Source organism: Leptonotus elevatus, chromosome 11, assembly GCF_054856555.1.
Source record: "Leptonotus elevatus isolate MCC_2025b chromosome 11, RoL_Lele_1.0, whole genome shotgun sequence".
NCBI lineage: Eukaryota > Metazoa > Chordata > Actinopteri > Syngnathiformes > Syngnathidae > Leptonotus > Leptonotus elevatus.
The window spans coordinates 18,403,195-18,418,938 of record NC_141249.1 but is presented as its reverse complement, the minus strand read 5'-3'; the positions used below and the strand labels follow the sequence as shown (position 1 = coordinate 18,418,938).

Here is a 15,744-nt window from a genome sequence, read left to right as displayed (position 1 = left end):
AAACTGTTTGTGTTCGCACCACATTTTGCACAGGTTCGCAAATGCAAATGCATCGACGCCTTCTTAAAGTAATCGCCTAAGTCATTTTTTTCTGATTTTTCAGGAAACACAAAAATGGTAAACATTTGCATCATGAGGAGATGATTTAGGCAATAATAATAATAATATTTTTTGCACAAAAAAAAAAGAATTATTTTAAGAGGGTGACGACATAGCATATGACTGTCAAAAAAAGAAAAAAATGAGTAATATTTACTTGAAAAACCTAGTAAAGTTTTTTCACTCAGAAATTCTAAGTACATTTTACAAGGAGAGTTTTGAGTTCATTTTACCAGTTGATTTAAAACAAACAAACAAAAACACGATGAAGCGGCTGAGGACCGAACCCACAACCTTCAGGTTCAAGAAACAGCAACTCTACCACCTGAGAAATGCCCCTCCTGTAGTGTGCTCGTATAGTGATGGTATCGGGCAGAATCCTTGTAGGTTCGAGTCAAGCTGAATGTCATGACTTCATTCCTCAACGCTTGAGTAACTTTTTTTTTTTTATATATATATATAAAATGGTCAAATGTACACAAAACTGTTCTTGTAAAATATACTTAAAAACTAGATTTTTCAAGTAAATATTACTCTTCTTTCTTTTCTTTTCTTTTACAGTGTACAAAAAAACACAGTAAATCCTGTAGAGTAAATTTGACTGGGACCAAATAGACTCCGTTTTAGAGTAAAATAAAAGCCACTCAAGGATTGAGGAACCGATCTACTGCCTGAGCCATGCAGCTCCTGTTGTGTGTTAGTATATCGTTCGTGTCAGCTGGAATCTTCCTAACTCCGAGACCTCCTCTTGGATATAAGTAAAAAGTAGGAGGGGCATAGCTCAGGTGGTAGTGTGGCAGTCTGCCAAGCTAAAGGTCCTTAGTGACCCTTGAGTGACTTTATTTTACTCTCTTCCAAGTGTAAATATTACTCTAAAACTGAATCTATTTGGTCCCAATCTAGAATCCAATTTACTCTACAGAATGTACTGTGCACTTATTAACTCATTCACTGCCATTGACGGCTATAGACGTCAAAAAGTAATTTGAACTATTTCTATTAGTTTAACATTTTTCCCCACTTTGGTTAACAAGAGTATGAAAACCTAGAAAAAAAATGTTATTGTACATTTAGAACAGATGTAAAATTTGTGATTAATCGTGAGTTAACTAGTGAAGTCGTGCGATTGATTACGATTAACGATGACGCCCCTCATTTTTAATAATCTTTTCTTTTCTTTTTTTTTAAATTGCGTCAGGCGATTACATTTTTTTTATTGTAATCACATGACTTCAATAGACCCACGATTAATCACAAATGTAATATCTGTTTGAAATGTACAATAAAAAAAATTCTAGGTTTTCAATCTCTTGTTAACAAAAGTGAAGAAAAAAAAAAGTTGAACTAATAGAAATAGTTCAAATGAATTTTTGACGCCAATAGTCGTCAATGGGAGTGAATGAGTTCATGTTTATATTCAAAAACAAGTCGGCGAGTTTTATGCAGACATTCAGGGGGGGCAAAGAACAAACATCAAGATTTGAGCAAAAAGGTCGCTCATTAACGAAGACAAACCAGCATCCTGAACCAGCAGGAAGCCCAATAACGAGTGCGAGGAGGAGCTTCTCATTACGACGAAGGCCGAAAAAATTGCGGCGCGTTTGACAAGTGGAGCAAGAAAAGATTGAAATAAGGGCCGTTTTTCTTGCCGTAATTGCGTTTGCTTGGTCTGCCGGAAACAACAGAGGAGGCGGCGAAGAAGCGCGACAATAAAGCTTTAATGGCGACGCATTCTCGTGGGAACTTGACCGTGAGCCGCCGCCGCCGCCGCCGCCGTGGCCATCGCTCGCCGTTTATCTCTGTTTTGTTTTCGCCGGGGCCTCGTTTAATTGCTGGCCATATCAGGGAGACGTTGCAGACGCTGTTGCAGGGGGGAAAAAAAGGGGCGCGCGCTTCAGTCTGGAGCGCCGGGCGTGTCCGAGCGGCTCTGGGAGGCTGAGGAGAGTGGTCCTAATTAGCGGGGAGGCTGATGCGGGACGTCTGTATGGGCCGCCCTTTGTTCGGCAGCCTCTTCTTCCTCTGAGGCTGTCACTTTACTTTTCTATGAGACTGAGAGACGGGCCCTCAAAGCATCCTCCAGCTTACCAACAGGACGTTGGCGAGGCATAACAATCTTTCAGGATGGCACACTAGCCAATCTGTTTTCATCGATGTAAGCTAAGAGCTTAGGGCACAGTTGAAGGGTTCAAATTTTCTGTGAATTTAAAAATAATCATAAAAAAAATCTGGATCCCAGGTTCAATTTGATCATTTTTATTTTGGGTATTATAAGCTGAGGTGGCAAATCCAGATCCAGAAAGTAAAAACCACTACCACAGTTTGGCTTTGGGCCCTGATGCTAGCACGCTAGCTCCCTAGCACGTAAACGAGCACCACGGGAGCTAGCTAGTGAGCTAGCATCTGGGGCTGAAGCCAAACTCTGGTAGTGGTTTTACTTTCTGAACCTGGATTTGCCACCTCTGCTTATAAGTTAATATAAATTAAGCAATTAACAGGTTGAATTCAGGGGGGAAGGGGGGACATCTTGAACTATAAAATTACAATAAACTGGTAAATATTACGCTTTGTGAATAAAAATCAATAATACGAATCCACTTCTTTTTTTTTTTTTATACAAAAGAATAACATCCGGCCACTTCCTTGTTCATTAGTGAGCCAAACTCATGGTACGTTTTCCCACCAACATGCTGGCAAATCAAACCTTTGTGCTGAAGAGCAGCAATGATCAGCGCTGTCTAAGAAATGGAGTGCCACAGGGATCATGCCTCTCACCCATGCTCTTCAAAGGGGAAGTCAACCGCCCCCCCCCAAAATTCTTGACAATAATATGTTCTATGCTGGTTAATATTGCGTTAGTGGAATATGAGATAAGCAGCCAAATCCAGACGTTTTGATCAATATCAGAAGGCGGCCATTTTGCCACTTGCTGTCGAATTGAAAATGACATCACAGTTGCTCAGATCTTGGGAACAACCAATCACAGCTCAGCGTCAGAAAACAGGTGAGCTTTGATTTGGTCGTTGCTTGAGCCCCTGAGCAACTGTGATGTCATCATCAGTTGACAGCAAGTGGCAAAATGGCCGCCCCCGGAAATGGACAAAAAGGTTTGGGTTTTGCTTCACAACTCATACTCTATAAATGTGATATTAATCAGAATGTCATGTTTAGACTCACATTTAACATGTTATTGTCAAGAAATGTTTAAGGTTGACTTCCCCTTTTTATGTACATCAGCGACAACCAAACAACAAGGAATTTAGACGCCAACTCTCTGTTGACCTAAACGTGACTCCACTTACATATAATCCACCCCAAAATCAAAATTGTGTACGCAGCCTAAACTCTTAGTAGAACTATGACAGGTATTCTCGTACAACTTTCGACAATGGTGGGGGGGGGGGGTCTGCATATTTGACCAAAGTCGACTGCCCGCGACGCGAAACTCCCGTCGAGCTTCTCTTTTTGTTTCAACCTCGGCTTGTCGCTTGCATTTTTTGCAAAAGACGCAATTATTTCCGACTCATTTTTGCATAGAAACCCAATTATTCACTTAGCGCTAAATGAGATTTTGTACCCGTGAAGCCGCGCGCTATTCACCGACACCCTCCCGCTCCTTCAGTTTTTTTTTTTTTTTTGCTTTTGCCCTTTGCAAGCCATGAGATGGAGAGCGGCCACTGCAGCTGCTATTCACAGCGACCAGATAATTGTTAATGAAAAGTCATCGCGCGGCATTATGTTGTCGGCGGGGTCATTGTTCATCTCATTGAAGTCTATATGGCGGAGCAGAGTGTTTTCCTTTGAGTCGGGGGCATTGAGGATCTGTTGCCCGGTAACTAATAAAGGGCCCAATCACCCACTGTATTGGCCAAGATGGGCCGCAGACTGGCCCCGCCTCGACAATGCCACGTTTGTAAAAAGGCGGTGATACAAGTTAATGATGCTTGTTCAACAAAACGTTAATGGGCTTCTTCACGCTCTAATATGGCATGGGATGGGTCGTGAATGAGGCGGGTGGGGGGCTGGGGGTGGTGGGGGGCAATGAGGGAGGGGGTAGCGAGGGGTCTAACGTGGACACTTTAACAACTTTGTGTGTTTTTACTACAGGGAGGAGCTGGAAACACATAACGCGATGGAAGACAGACGAAAAAAGAGGAAAATGGTGTTTTTTTGTTGTTTGACAACTTGGGTCCTGAATCATCTTTTCGTTGAAGCGCCCCCCCCCCCCCCCCCCCTCCGTTAAAATTGAATTTTCATTGGATTGAATGGGCCTGTGATTAATTGCCTATCACAAAGTGAAAGGGGTGAATTGCGGCGGCTAACCGATGCACTCCAATGTTTAAGGGGAAAAAAAGAGAAGGCGCTCAACAGTGAGAGCAAAAAAAAAAGGAGGCAAACAAGCAATGGCTGAAAAGACCACGATACGAAAAAAAAGAAGGGATCAGATTTTACTCGTATCAATCAAAGGAAGCCGCCATGTTACAAGGAAAAAGTTGGAAGGTTCTGAGAATAAAATACTAAAGTAATGATGTTAACAGGTTGAAGTTTAAAAAGCTACGTTAGAAGTTGGAATATTGTGAGAATCAAGTCATGAGCGAAGTTGAAAAAAAATTATTTCAAAAAGTTGTGGCATATTAAAAATAAAGTTGTTACTAGAAAAGTCACAATATTATTCCAAGAATAATATTGTAATTGAATAAGCATATTAGCAGTGTTAACATGAGGGGCTAGCGAAATGGATATTTATTATAAATATACAGGGTGGTGCAAAAATCTGCATACAGTTATAAAAAATACATCAAATAAAATTGAGAAACGTGTACAATACAGAATTGGAAGATACTACGATATATTACAACTTTATTCTAATGACATCTGATTTCATTCTTTAAACACTTTTTTTTTTTAATAAATCACGTTCACAACTTTATGCTTAAATTTCTCATTTTAAATAATTGCGTGACTTCAATAGTTAACTCATGATTAATCACAAATTTATATCTGTTCTAAATAATTTTCCCGCTATGTTTTCATACTCGTATAATAATAATTCATAAAATTGACTTAAAATTAAAAAGGTGTACTGTACTGTAAAAAAAAAGAAAGAAAAAAAAGTGTTTTGGTGTTGTATTGTGTGTTGAGGTCAAATTTTCTGCCACTAGATGGCATAATTGCATTTGTAAGACATTGGTGACAACGCAGTGCATTTTTCTTTTCATATTAAGAGCTATCTCATCTTTAACATCAAGTGTGAAATTCTGCACACGTTTCAAATTGTAAAATACAATTTGACTCCAGTCTCCACAAATATATGCATTATTATTTCATTTATTACTGCAAAATTTTGACATGGACGTGTCTGCTGCATTGCGACTGGAATTCCGCCAGGACAGGCTTTCCAAGTCTTATTAGTCGTGCGTTAAGAAAAATTTGTGGCGTATGCTTATTTTCGTGGTCTTGATCATCAAAACAACGTATTTTCGTAAAACACTAACCATTCCTGCATACCTTTATGACTTTATTATCTTAAATAAAAGTACAACTTGTAAAACGATGCATTTCTTTTTCATGTACTCTTTCATAAAATACACTTTTCAAACGTTTTCATCATTGGAAGACACCCAAAGAGGAATGATCTCAATTCTGAAATAAAGCAGGGCGGGCGGGCAGCCATATCCCCCCGAGCAGAATAAAACAGAATCATAGGATATACCTTTTTTTTTTCTTTTTTTTTTGCCCTTAAATGGACTAATTTTCTCCTTGAATTATGAAAGTAATGGCGAGGTAACAGCCTGTGCTGCTCGGTACCCGGCGGCTTAATGCCTGCTAAACCCTTCCACGTGGCTCCACTAGCCTTGGCAATTAGGCCTCATTATAGCCTCATAAAGGGCCTCGTTTGGGGGATTACTTAATAGACAATGAAATTTTATCGTGCGGAATTATGGAAAAATAATATCGTGTGCGATGGGGGGGTGCGCGCGCCACGCATCATTCCGCATGGTTGGAGCGCTGCGCTCGCAACTCAAACACACACACACACCGTTTGCTTTGCTGTAATAGCCGTGTGTGTGCGTGCATGCATGGCACACACCGGCCTTGCTTTATTATAGCAATTATGTTCTGCGTGTGACGTGACAGTTGGATTTGAAAGAAAGTTAGAAACAACGAGATCTTTAAAAAAAAAAAAATACATTTAAAAAAAAAGGACGGTTCCACTCTTTAATACGTAGAAATAACTAGTGTGAAATTATGGTGTATGTAATTATCGGTGCCGATGCCGAATGCTAAATATCGGCATCGGCCTTTTTACGAAAATGCAGGCCTATAAAAGGTGAATGCTTGCGAATGTAGCGAATTTAGTTCAGAGGCGTTTTTTACTTGCCGCAAAGTCATTTCGAACATATTCAGACCATTTTTCACCGTCTGCGAAGATCTTTTGAAACCTTTTACGAACCTTGACAAAAAGCCCAAATTAGCCACATTTGCATGCATTTGTCGCTCATTTATTCAAATTTCCACAAAAAAAAAAAAAGATGTATCCTCGTCCAAAAAGTAAAAACCATGCCACCATTTGGCTTTAGCCCCTGGTGCTAGCTAGCTAGCTTCCATGGTGCTAGCGCTAGCTAGCTAGCATCAGGGGCTAAAGCCAAACCGTGGCAGGGCTTTTACTTTCTGGACTTGGATTTGCCACCTCTGCTGGGAACTCCCTAGACTTTTTAATTAAAAAAAAATTAAAAAGTAAATTAAGAAATTACAGTAGAAAACTTTAGGGAACTATTTACTTGCTTATGTTTTTAATATAGTTTAAGACATGCTGATGTCCCTGCAATTTTTGTTATAATTTTTAAACAAAGCTGTCAATTCTTTATGTTTTTGAAATTGAATGCAAAACGTTTTTGGTAATGTTTTTATTTTAACGCTAATATTTTCTCTTTTACTGTAAATTAATATCATCTTGAAATATCGCTTATCGGCCTCTTGACTACTACTAATCAGCATCGATATCGGCCTTGAAAGAACCTTATCGGCCTAAATCACGAGACATCTGTACCTAATTTCTTGTTACTCAGCGTAACTCGCGTCCGGGGCCAATTGTTTTTCTCACTTTCCAAGTCAGAAGTCAGAAACGGCTGATCCAAACCAAAATGGCTAACTTCCACTTCACTTGTCCATGCATCCTGATATGATACTCGTGTCCACCCATTTCCACTTTTTTTTTTCTTTTAAACTTTCCAGAGGGTGTAACCAAGTGAGTTTTGGGGTATCATGTATAATAATAATTTAAAAAACAACAACACTCATTCCGAGGGCCTCTGGATCAGAACTGAGTGGTTCCGACTTCCGAGGGTCCGAGGGACTACTTGGCAGATGAAAGCAGAAGCTAAAGCCAGCAGTGACCCGCCCGCACCCGCCCGCCCGGCCGCCTGCTGCAGGGCTGGGGGGGTTGGGATCAAACCCGCTAATTATCGTCACAAGATGAGGGATTAACGCATTTCTGGAATAACTGCCTGTTTACCCCCAGTGCCGGCCCACCTTTATAAACACTTTCTAATTGAATCCTAATCGCCATCCAATAGCCTCGCGCAGACGCAGCGGGCACGGCGCCACAAAGAAGTGACCGAATCACAAAACAATTCTGATTACAAAGCTGGGTTACAGCAATTCCGCCAATCGCATTTGCAATAATATATCACATGATAGGAGGCTCGGTTCAATTGTTTGTAAATTATCTGACGGACGCGATATGCTTTGGATTATGTAGTCATTGCTTGATGTGGTATACTTTGGGTCATGACCTTTCTTTTTACTTTATAGATAAATGAATCACTTAATTCTGAAATGTGACTGACACAACTACAATTTTTTCACAATTGCCATTAGATTTGCACACAATCCACAAACAAATTAACAAATAATTCATTTTTAAATCAAATTTAAAATGTTTTGATATATGCTTTTGGGTCATAACTTTTACTGTACAATTGAACATTTTAGAGTGGCCATTTATTGTGCGGCACACTTGTGCAATAAATGTGTGGCGATAAATGGTCACAACAGATTAGTATGTGGTATTCTTTGGATTATTAGCTTTACCTTTTCCAGAGATACGATCTTGAGTATTCATGTCGCCATGTTGTTTAGCTGTGTCTGTTATGACCTGTAAATGGGGAAAAAAATATGCAAATTAGGTCACATTGTAAAAAAAAATAAAAAATAAAACTGACAACCATTTATTTGTTCAACACAAACACAAATATGTATATCTTACATCAATTAAATATGTGGGTTTAGCAACAGCAAAAAACTACAACGTAATGACTTTAAAAAAAGTGGAAGTTGTGATGGTTGGCTGGAGGTAATGAGGGGTTGTTGTGCTGATGGCGGGTGACGCTTCGCCCAGGGCCCACCCACACCACCGCCCCCTCCTCGTGCTCCCTTTTGTTGCGCCATCAAACATAAGCACCTTTTCGAGCTCCCAAGGGGCATCACATGCGCCGAGGAGCGTGTGCAGCTCTCCAACCATGTCCAGATCCTTCTACGTCGATTCGCTCATCGTCAAGGACGCCCGCCCGACGACCGAACACCCGGCGGCGGTGACCGCGGCGGCGGCGGCGGCGGCAGCGGCGGCGGCGGCGCACGACTTCCTGCTGCCCATCAGCGTGCACGCGCCGGGCGTTGTTCCGGCGTGCCCGTCCAGGAAGAGCGGCGCCTTCTGCGTGTGCCCGCTGTGCGTCACCACGCACCTCCACCACACGTCCAGGAGCGGCCCCCCGAGCCTCAAGGGCCACTTCGCGGCGGGAGTGGGCGCCGAGGCGGCGCAGTACTGCCACCGGATCGCCCACCACCACCACCAGCACCAGCACCAGCACCAGACCGCCGCCGCCTTGGCACATCCGGGTCATGCACCTGTTTGCGCGGCGTCCATTTTCAGCGACCCAAGGAGGTACCACTGCATCTCTATGGGTAAGTAAGACGCCCCCCCCCCCCCCCCCCCAAGTTGGCTAACTTTTAGGGTGTAATACGACAGACTTTAACAAAGTTCTGTATTGCTATAAAACCAACTTTCTTTGCCAAGACACCGAAACAGAGATTAATGTGATGGAGCCCGAAATCACTTTGTTTATTTATTTATTTATTTATTTATTTATTTATTTATTTATACATCAAAATAAAAGAAGATAACCTATATGAAAATAGAGCACTTAAAACTTGACCCAAGTGCTAAACAACTCCTTAAAATTCTACAATGTAGGCCTTCAGTAACATGCCAGAAGTTGAAAACACAAAATAATGCAACACCAAAAAATATCAACAATCGGGCAATTTTTAGTCTTAATCTTAATGTCTTTATGTACAATAAATGTTTACTTTATGTGAAAACAAATGGTTAGCATAACATTGTTTTTGAACAGAATAAATGTCCAGTTGCTTTTATTACCATGACCCGGCTTAGAACACAAACACGTAAATAAAGAAAAGAGGAACATTTTTTAGCAAGCAAATTGGTATTTTTTTATTAAGCAAGCTAAAAACAAATTGGGCAAGTACACTAACAGGCTCACAACATTTTATCCGCTGTTTTAAGTATTTTTTTTCTGTGGTATGCCAACATTTTTGAGTTCTCATTGTGACCCAGCTTCATGTTTAAACATTTAATATGGGCAACCAAAAATGAATAAAATGAGAATAAAACATGTTCCTGTTTGATGTTTCACTGATGCAAGGATTCCCAAGGTATGGGATGGGGGCCGAAATAGGGTCCCATCCCGCATCTATAATAAAATAAATCTAATCCTAATAAACTATGTCAATATCTCATTATGAACTCAGCATTTTAAACTCAATTTAGTTGACTGCACTTCTTTTTTTTAATTACTAGGGGTCAAATTGACAGGATGGTTAGATTGGTGTTAAATGGGAATTTAACTCACTTTATAAAACTATCACAAACTAATAAACTCCCAATACATCTAATGATCAACTCCTTACTTATCATATAAAAACAATATAAAACAATATGTCTATCCACTTTAGCTGAATACACTTATTATTCTCCATATAAAGCAATAGGAATACTTGATTACACTTAAAGTAAAGTAAGGGGGGGGGCAATAAACATTGTTAATACGTCATCATTCATTCCATTTAGCATCATTTAAATTAATATTTAACTTTAATTATCAAACGCTTACTACCACTTTACAATGGGTCAATTTGACTCATTATCCAAAAGCATCAGAAATAAATAAAAGCCCAATATACATTGTTTGCATCTAATTATGTCCTTGCGTCCTACTTAAAGCAATTTGTATTAATTGATTACACACTTGAGCCACTCCAATTACTGCCTTAACTTTATAATGGGTCAAATTGGTCCACTTAATCCGCGCATGTTATGCCGTGGCTCAAATTAACATAAGGCTTAATGAGTGTACTCAACTACAAATATGGATTTTAATACCAAGTAATGGAGTTAATGTCACATCATGAGTTTGGTGGATTTTTCACCACCCATCACCTGACTCTTTTGGATAATGGGTCAAATTGACCCATTTGGCCCAACTGGCGGGTCAAATTTAACACAATACGTGTCATCAATTCAACTGCCCCCCCCCCCCCCCCCCCTTCCCCAACAGGCACCTCCGAGAGCAGCCACATCCAGAACGGCAAGCGCATGCGCACAGCCTTCACCAGCACGCAACTGCTGGAACTGGAGCGCGAGTTCTCCAGCAACATGTACCTGTCGCGCCTGCGCCGCATCGAGATCGCCACCTACCTGAGCCTGTCCGAGAAGCAGGTGAAGATCTGGTTCCAGAACCGCCGCGTCAAGCACAAGAAGGAAGGCAAGGCGGCGCAGAGGAGTTCCCACTCCGCCGGAGGAGGAGGAGGAGGAGGAGGCGGCGGCGGGTGCAAATGCTCGGGTGCGCACTACCCTCGCTCCGAAGATGAAGACTCCCTCTCTCCCGCCTCGGCCTCAGAGGAGAAGGACGGGGCGCTCATCATGTGACTGCTGCTTTGGAGCAAGTGACCTCTATGACCCTAAAACCTCCACCTGCATGAAAACTGTTGAAGAGGAAAACTTTATTGATAATGTGAATGCACGTTCAGACAGAAATGAACTTTTAGGACTTGTCATATATTTCCTATAACAGGGTTCTCAAACTGGGGTCCATGAGCCATAGCTTGGAGCATACCTACCTATGCAGCCAAAATGCCCCCCCCCCACCCCCCCAAAAGAAGGAAAAAAAAATTCCGCCTTCTTACCTTAGCTTTGAGCTAATCTAAAACTCTGATACTATTGTGCCGTATCACATAAATCTGACAGTCCTACGATTATTGTTTTTAACCCATGTGCTCCCAAAAACGTATTTATACGTTTTTTTTATGTTTGGTTTTTTTATGCTAGAGCATACAGAAGGCTTTAATGCAGCCTCTGAACTGAAGAGAACGCTTGAAGTAATGGTAGTTATTACAAAAACGGGTCAGCAGGTGGCAGCAGAATATAAGAGATCAACCAGGGCCATGTTGCAAAAAGCTATTTTCCCCATTGTTATAAACTGTTTTGTGAATAATGATGAAACTTAGCTATATTTTAATGTTATTTGCTGCAAAACGGAAACAGATAGAAAAAAAAATTCCTGATGAAAGAAGAGACTGTAATCTTTCTTTTGGTATCTTCCATGTTTTGATAGCAATAGAACACAATATTCTGTGTGCCTTGAAAATTTTGTCAAAATCTAGTAAAACAGCCAGGAGCGAAGGGGGTTGCTTCAGTGAAAACGGCTGGGATTAAATGAGTAAATATAGAACAAAATGCATATATTATTAGAGCAAAACGTTTTGTTTTTTTCAAGAATCCAGTTTGATTACCCCTAAAACGGTTAATAATAGCCTATAGATGCCACAAGATGGCTGTAAAGCACTACTTTTGTCTAAATGAACCCCTCAACTCACTTCCTTGGCACTAAAATGCCACAAAATGGCAGCGAAGCACTACTTTTTCTCAAGATGAAACGACTCAACTCACTTCCTCGGCACAGAGATGCCGCAACATGGTGCCAAAGCACTACTTTTGTCAAAAGAAAGCTCCTCAATTCAATTCAACATAGTTCCAGTGAGGGGTGTTAGCACCCGAAAAGTTTGAGAACCGGTGACCTATGCGGCCTGGAAGTCCTCCACTTTGACCCTTCACTGTGAGTGTGTGCGCGTGTGAATGTGGGCGTGTGTGTATGTGCGTGTGGAAAAGAAACCATTAGAAGCAATATCAAATAGCATATAGGACAACCTGTGTGTGGAACCCGTAAGCAACATGTGTTTGCAAGCTATGTGAATATGATGCGTATTTATTGCAATAAACGATTTACTTTGGATTGGTCACTTATTTCCATCAAAAGGATTGGCACTATGTGCTGAAATAGTGAGACGGGATTTGAATAAAATGATAATACCAAAAAAGCAGCAAAATCCACACATTCTTATCCATCTGAGGGGGCGGCCATTTTGCCACTTGCTGTCGACTAAAAAATGACATCACAGTGTCTAAAGGCTCAGCTTGCGAACGTCACATGACCAAACCCGGAAAACAGGTGAGCTATGATTGGTCGTTACCTGAGCAACTGATGTCATTTTTAGTCAACAACAAAGCAAAATGGCCGCCCCTGAGATGGATTAAAAACAGGTAGATTTTGCTCCACAAAAGCGATGTTATATCGTTTTTAGACTCATGGGGACGCATAGAACATATTACTGTGGAGGACATTTTGGACTTGATTTCCCCTTCAAAAAAAAATTTATGAGATACTGTAAAACTCGTGACATGGCATAATGTTTTTTTATATTTCTATAATACTAGAAATGCAATCTATTTATATTAAAATCTATGAAATGTCTTTCATCATATGAAATGCATGAATTAAATAATTTGCTACACCGAAAGTCCAAAATTGTGTTTTGTTTTACATTTGAATGCATTTATCTTTATTTATATTAAATAATATGCTCACATGCAAATGTGTTATATGTGTTGGCATTTCATTATGAAAAAAAATAAAAACTTTAATTACAAATACCAAATAATTATGCATGAAAACACCACAGTCAATTATGTAGAGTCAATTTGATCCCACTCTTAACAGAGTAAAATTTACAATTGGAAGAGAGTTAATAAAAATTAATAAAAAGTTACTCAACTGTTGAGGAACAAACCCACAACGTTGTCAATCTTCTCCCTGAGCCATGCAGCTCCTGCTGTGTGTTAGTATATCGCTCGTGTCAGCTGGAATCTTTGTAACTCTTTTTTTTTTTTTGGTGGTAGAGCGGCAGTCACACAAACAGAAGGTCGTGAGTTCGTTACTCAACCCTTGTGTAACTTTTTTTTTTTAAATAAACTAGTAAAATTGAGTGAAAATCTCTCTTTGCAAAATGTACTTACAAAAATATTTCATAGGTTTTTTCATGGGATAGGCAAATTCTTGAAAATACTTTGACTACAATTTCCAAGTGTTAATTTTACTTGAGACCAAACAGACTTTTTTTTAAGAGTAAAATTTACTATCATATCTATCTCATATTACAATTTTTTTTTTTTTACTTCAATGTATGAACTTTTTGCTCAGCATCCAGTCGTTAGCATATACATTTTATTTATCAGAGGGCAATTTACATGATATAAGCCCTTGTTAATTCCGAATGGAGCTCACAAAGATTGCGATAATGGTCCCTTCTACACGCACACACACAAAAAAACGTTTTCCCCCCCCCCCCTCTTTTTTTCCCGGGTGGTTGTTAAAAAGCAAGTTTAATTGCGTTTGGGGGTCCCACGTCGCTTGATTGTATCCTACCATTTGGGACAGCGCGACCGAGGGACAGGATATATAGAAGTGGCCAAAGGCTTTGACAGGTTAGATTGTCCCGAGGGGGAGACCCCCTGATGGGGGGGCTGCGCGCTCACACCGCTTTTGAGGGTGGGAGGGGGGGGGGGGGGGGTGGTATCGACAGGGTTCCACACGGGGACCCACACAAGGCGAGTTTAGTCACTGTTTCATTAGGGCCCATTTGAACCTTTCAACTTGGGGGGACGAATGGGAAAAGACCTCTGAGGAGGGGATTAGGGTGAAGGGGGGGGGGGGTGCTTAAAAATTAGCTGACGCCTAATTTAACTTGTTTCTCTCCGAGTTTGGGATACATTCCTAATTGAGAGGGGAAGCAGGTGAACTTTTTGGGGTTGCCATTCAGCGCGGGAGTAAATGGACGCCTTTCACACTCTGCTGCTGATCATATATTATTATTGGGTGATATGGGGAGGGGGCACCTAATGAATATACACTAAAGTTCCCATTAAGTGAATTAGTGTTGCCTTGCAGGTGTTAGAGCAAGTGATGGGGGGTGGGGGGGGGCACTCATGGAACATTTTTAAGAAACTATCATCATCATCATCATCATCATCCTATGATGATAATTTACTTTTCAAGCCCTGAGGAAACATTTACCTGCTCAAAAGGGACTCAAATATCCATTTTAAGGTGCTCCGACGAAGCCCCCCGCGGGTCATTGAAAAAGTGACCAATTACGCATAACAAAAGACAATTAATACGAGGGTCTTTTGAGCCGCAAGTGCAGCTGCCGTTTGACGAGGACGAAGAGGAGGGAAGCAAACGAGCTTCATTTGACCGCCGGGTGACGTCTAAATATGTGCCGACGAACTCCATTGGGAAATCGGTGCAATTTAAATTCTCCATGGGGTTATTTCAGGATTTTAATGGTAACTTAGCACAAATTTGCACTCGATGGTGGCTTGTTAATTTCTTCAAGCTATCGGCGTCTATTATTTATCAATAGGCTGCTATTTTTCGTGCCTGAGAGCTTGTTTCCGATTTTAAAAAGTCACTCCGAGAGAAAATTTGGATCGTTGTCGAAGGAGCTCCCAATTGATGGTTGTTACGTATTTTACGGACATTACGTAAGTGGTCAAGTATTTTTGTGGCCGTTCAGCACGCCGGACAGCTCCCGCGGAAATGGACCTGACCCGGAAATAGCTGCGCGTGATGGCCGTGACGTCACGGCTGACAGCTAATCGCGTCGTATCTTGACTTCGGCAACTGTCATTACAAAAACGATTATTTTAAAGGAAATAGTGCGGGGAAAATTAAACGGTATTTTTTTAGAAGATGTATTTTAATGATTAATTTTATCGGCACCCTTTTTTCAATTAAAAATCAGAAAATCTAACTTGATTCAAAAATGTCTTGACAGGACCCCAGCAGCAGAGACCTCTAGTGGACAGTTAAGGATACGCAGGCAGATCTTGAAGTAGAAACAAAAATATAGCTTTTGAACATATCTATATTTTACCCTCCACTTTCGATAACACGGATATTAACTTTAAGAGTAAATATATTGCCTCTATTCCCTATATCGAATGAAATTAAATCAGGATATGCGTTTTAAATGATCAAATTTGGTCATGGCAATGGTCAAACTATACCTTCAAAGGACAGTTTATTAGGTACACTCGTCAGCATCACAACCTCCAAATGTCATTCCAGAAAGATTCATGTTATGGCGCATCACACCTCTCGCTCAAATAACTCACCTGTGAACAATGGATGGACGAGACAGTGCAGGTGTAACTAATAAAGTGGCCAGCGA

General features: G+C 40.7%; 2 protein-coding genes across 7 annotated transcripts in view; one reads left to right on the top strand and one right to left on the bottom strand.

Moving 5' to 3' along the window:
- Positions 1-8,241, bottom strand: part of lnx1 (ligand of numb-protein X 1) — an 88,733-nt gene extending 80,492 nt beyond the window's left edge. For 4 of the 6 annotated variants that reach the window (XM_086089040.1, XM_086089037.1, XM_086089041.1 and 1 more), the window contains exon 1: positions 8,191-8,236. The gene's annotated coding sequence lies outside the window, so the exon portion shown is untranslated. Of the gene's footprint in view, positions 1-8,190 lie in introns of all 6 variants that reach the window. The other 2 variants (XM_086089043.1, XM_086089042.1) reach the window with 2 other exon arrangements.
- A 332-nt stretch (positions 8,242-8,573) lies between these two features.
- gsx2 (GS homeobox 2) lies at positions 8,574-12,494 on the top strand. The gene is made up of 2 exons (XM_086089044.1): positions 8,574-9,060; positions 10,734-12,494. Exons 1-2 carry the CDS (start codon positions 8,619-8,621, stop codon positions 11,102-11,104), a joined length of 813 nt encoding a protein of 270 aa, XP_085945170.1. The 5' UTR covers positions 8,574-8,618; the 3' UTR covers positions 11,105-12,494.
- The last annotated feature ends 3,250 nt before the right edge of the window (positions 12,495-15,744 follow it).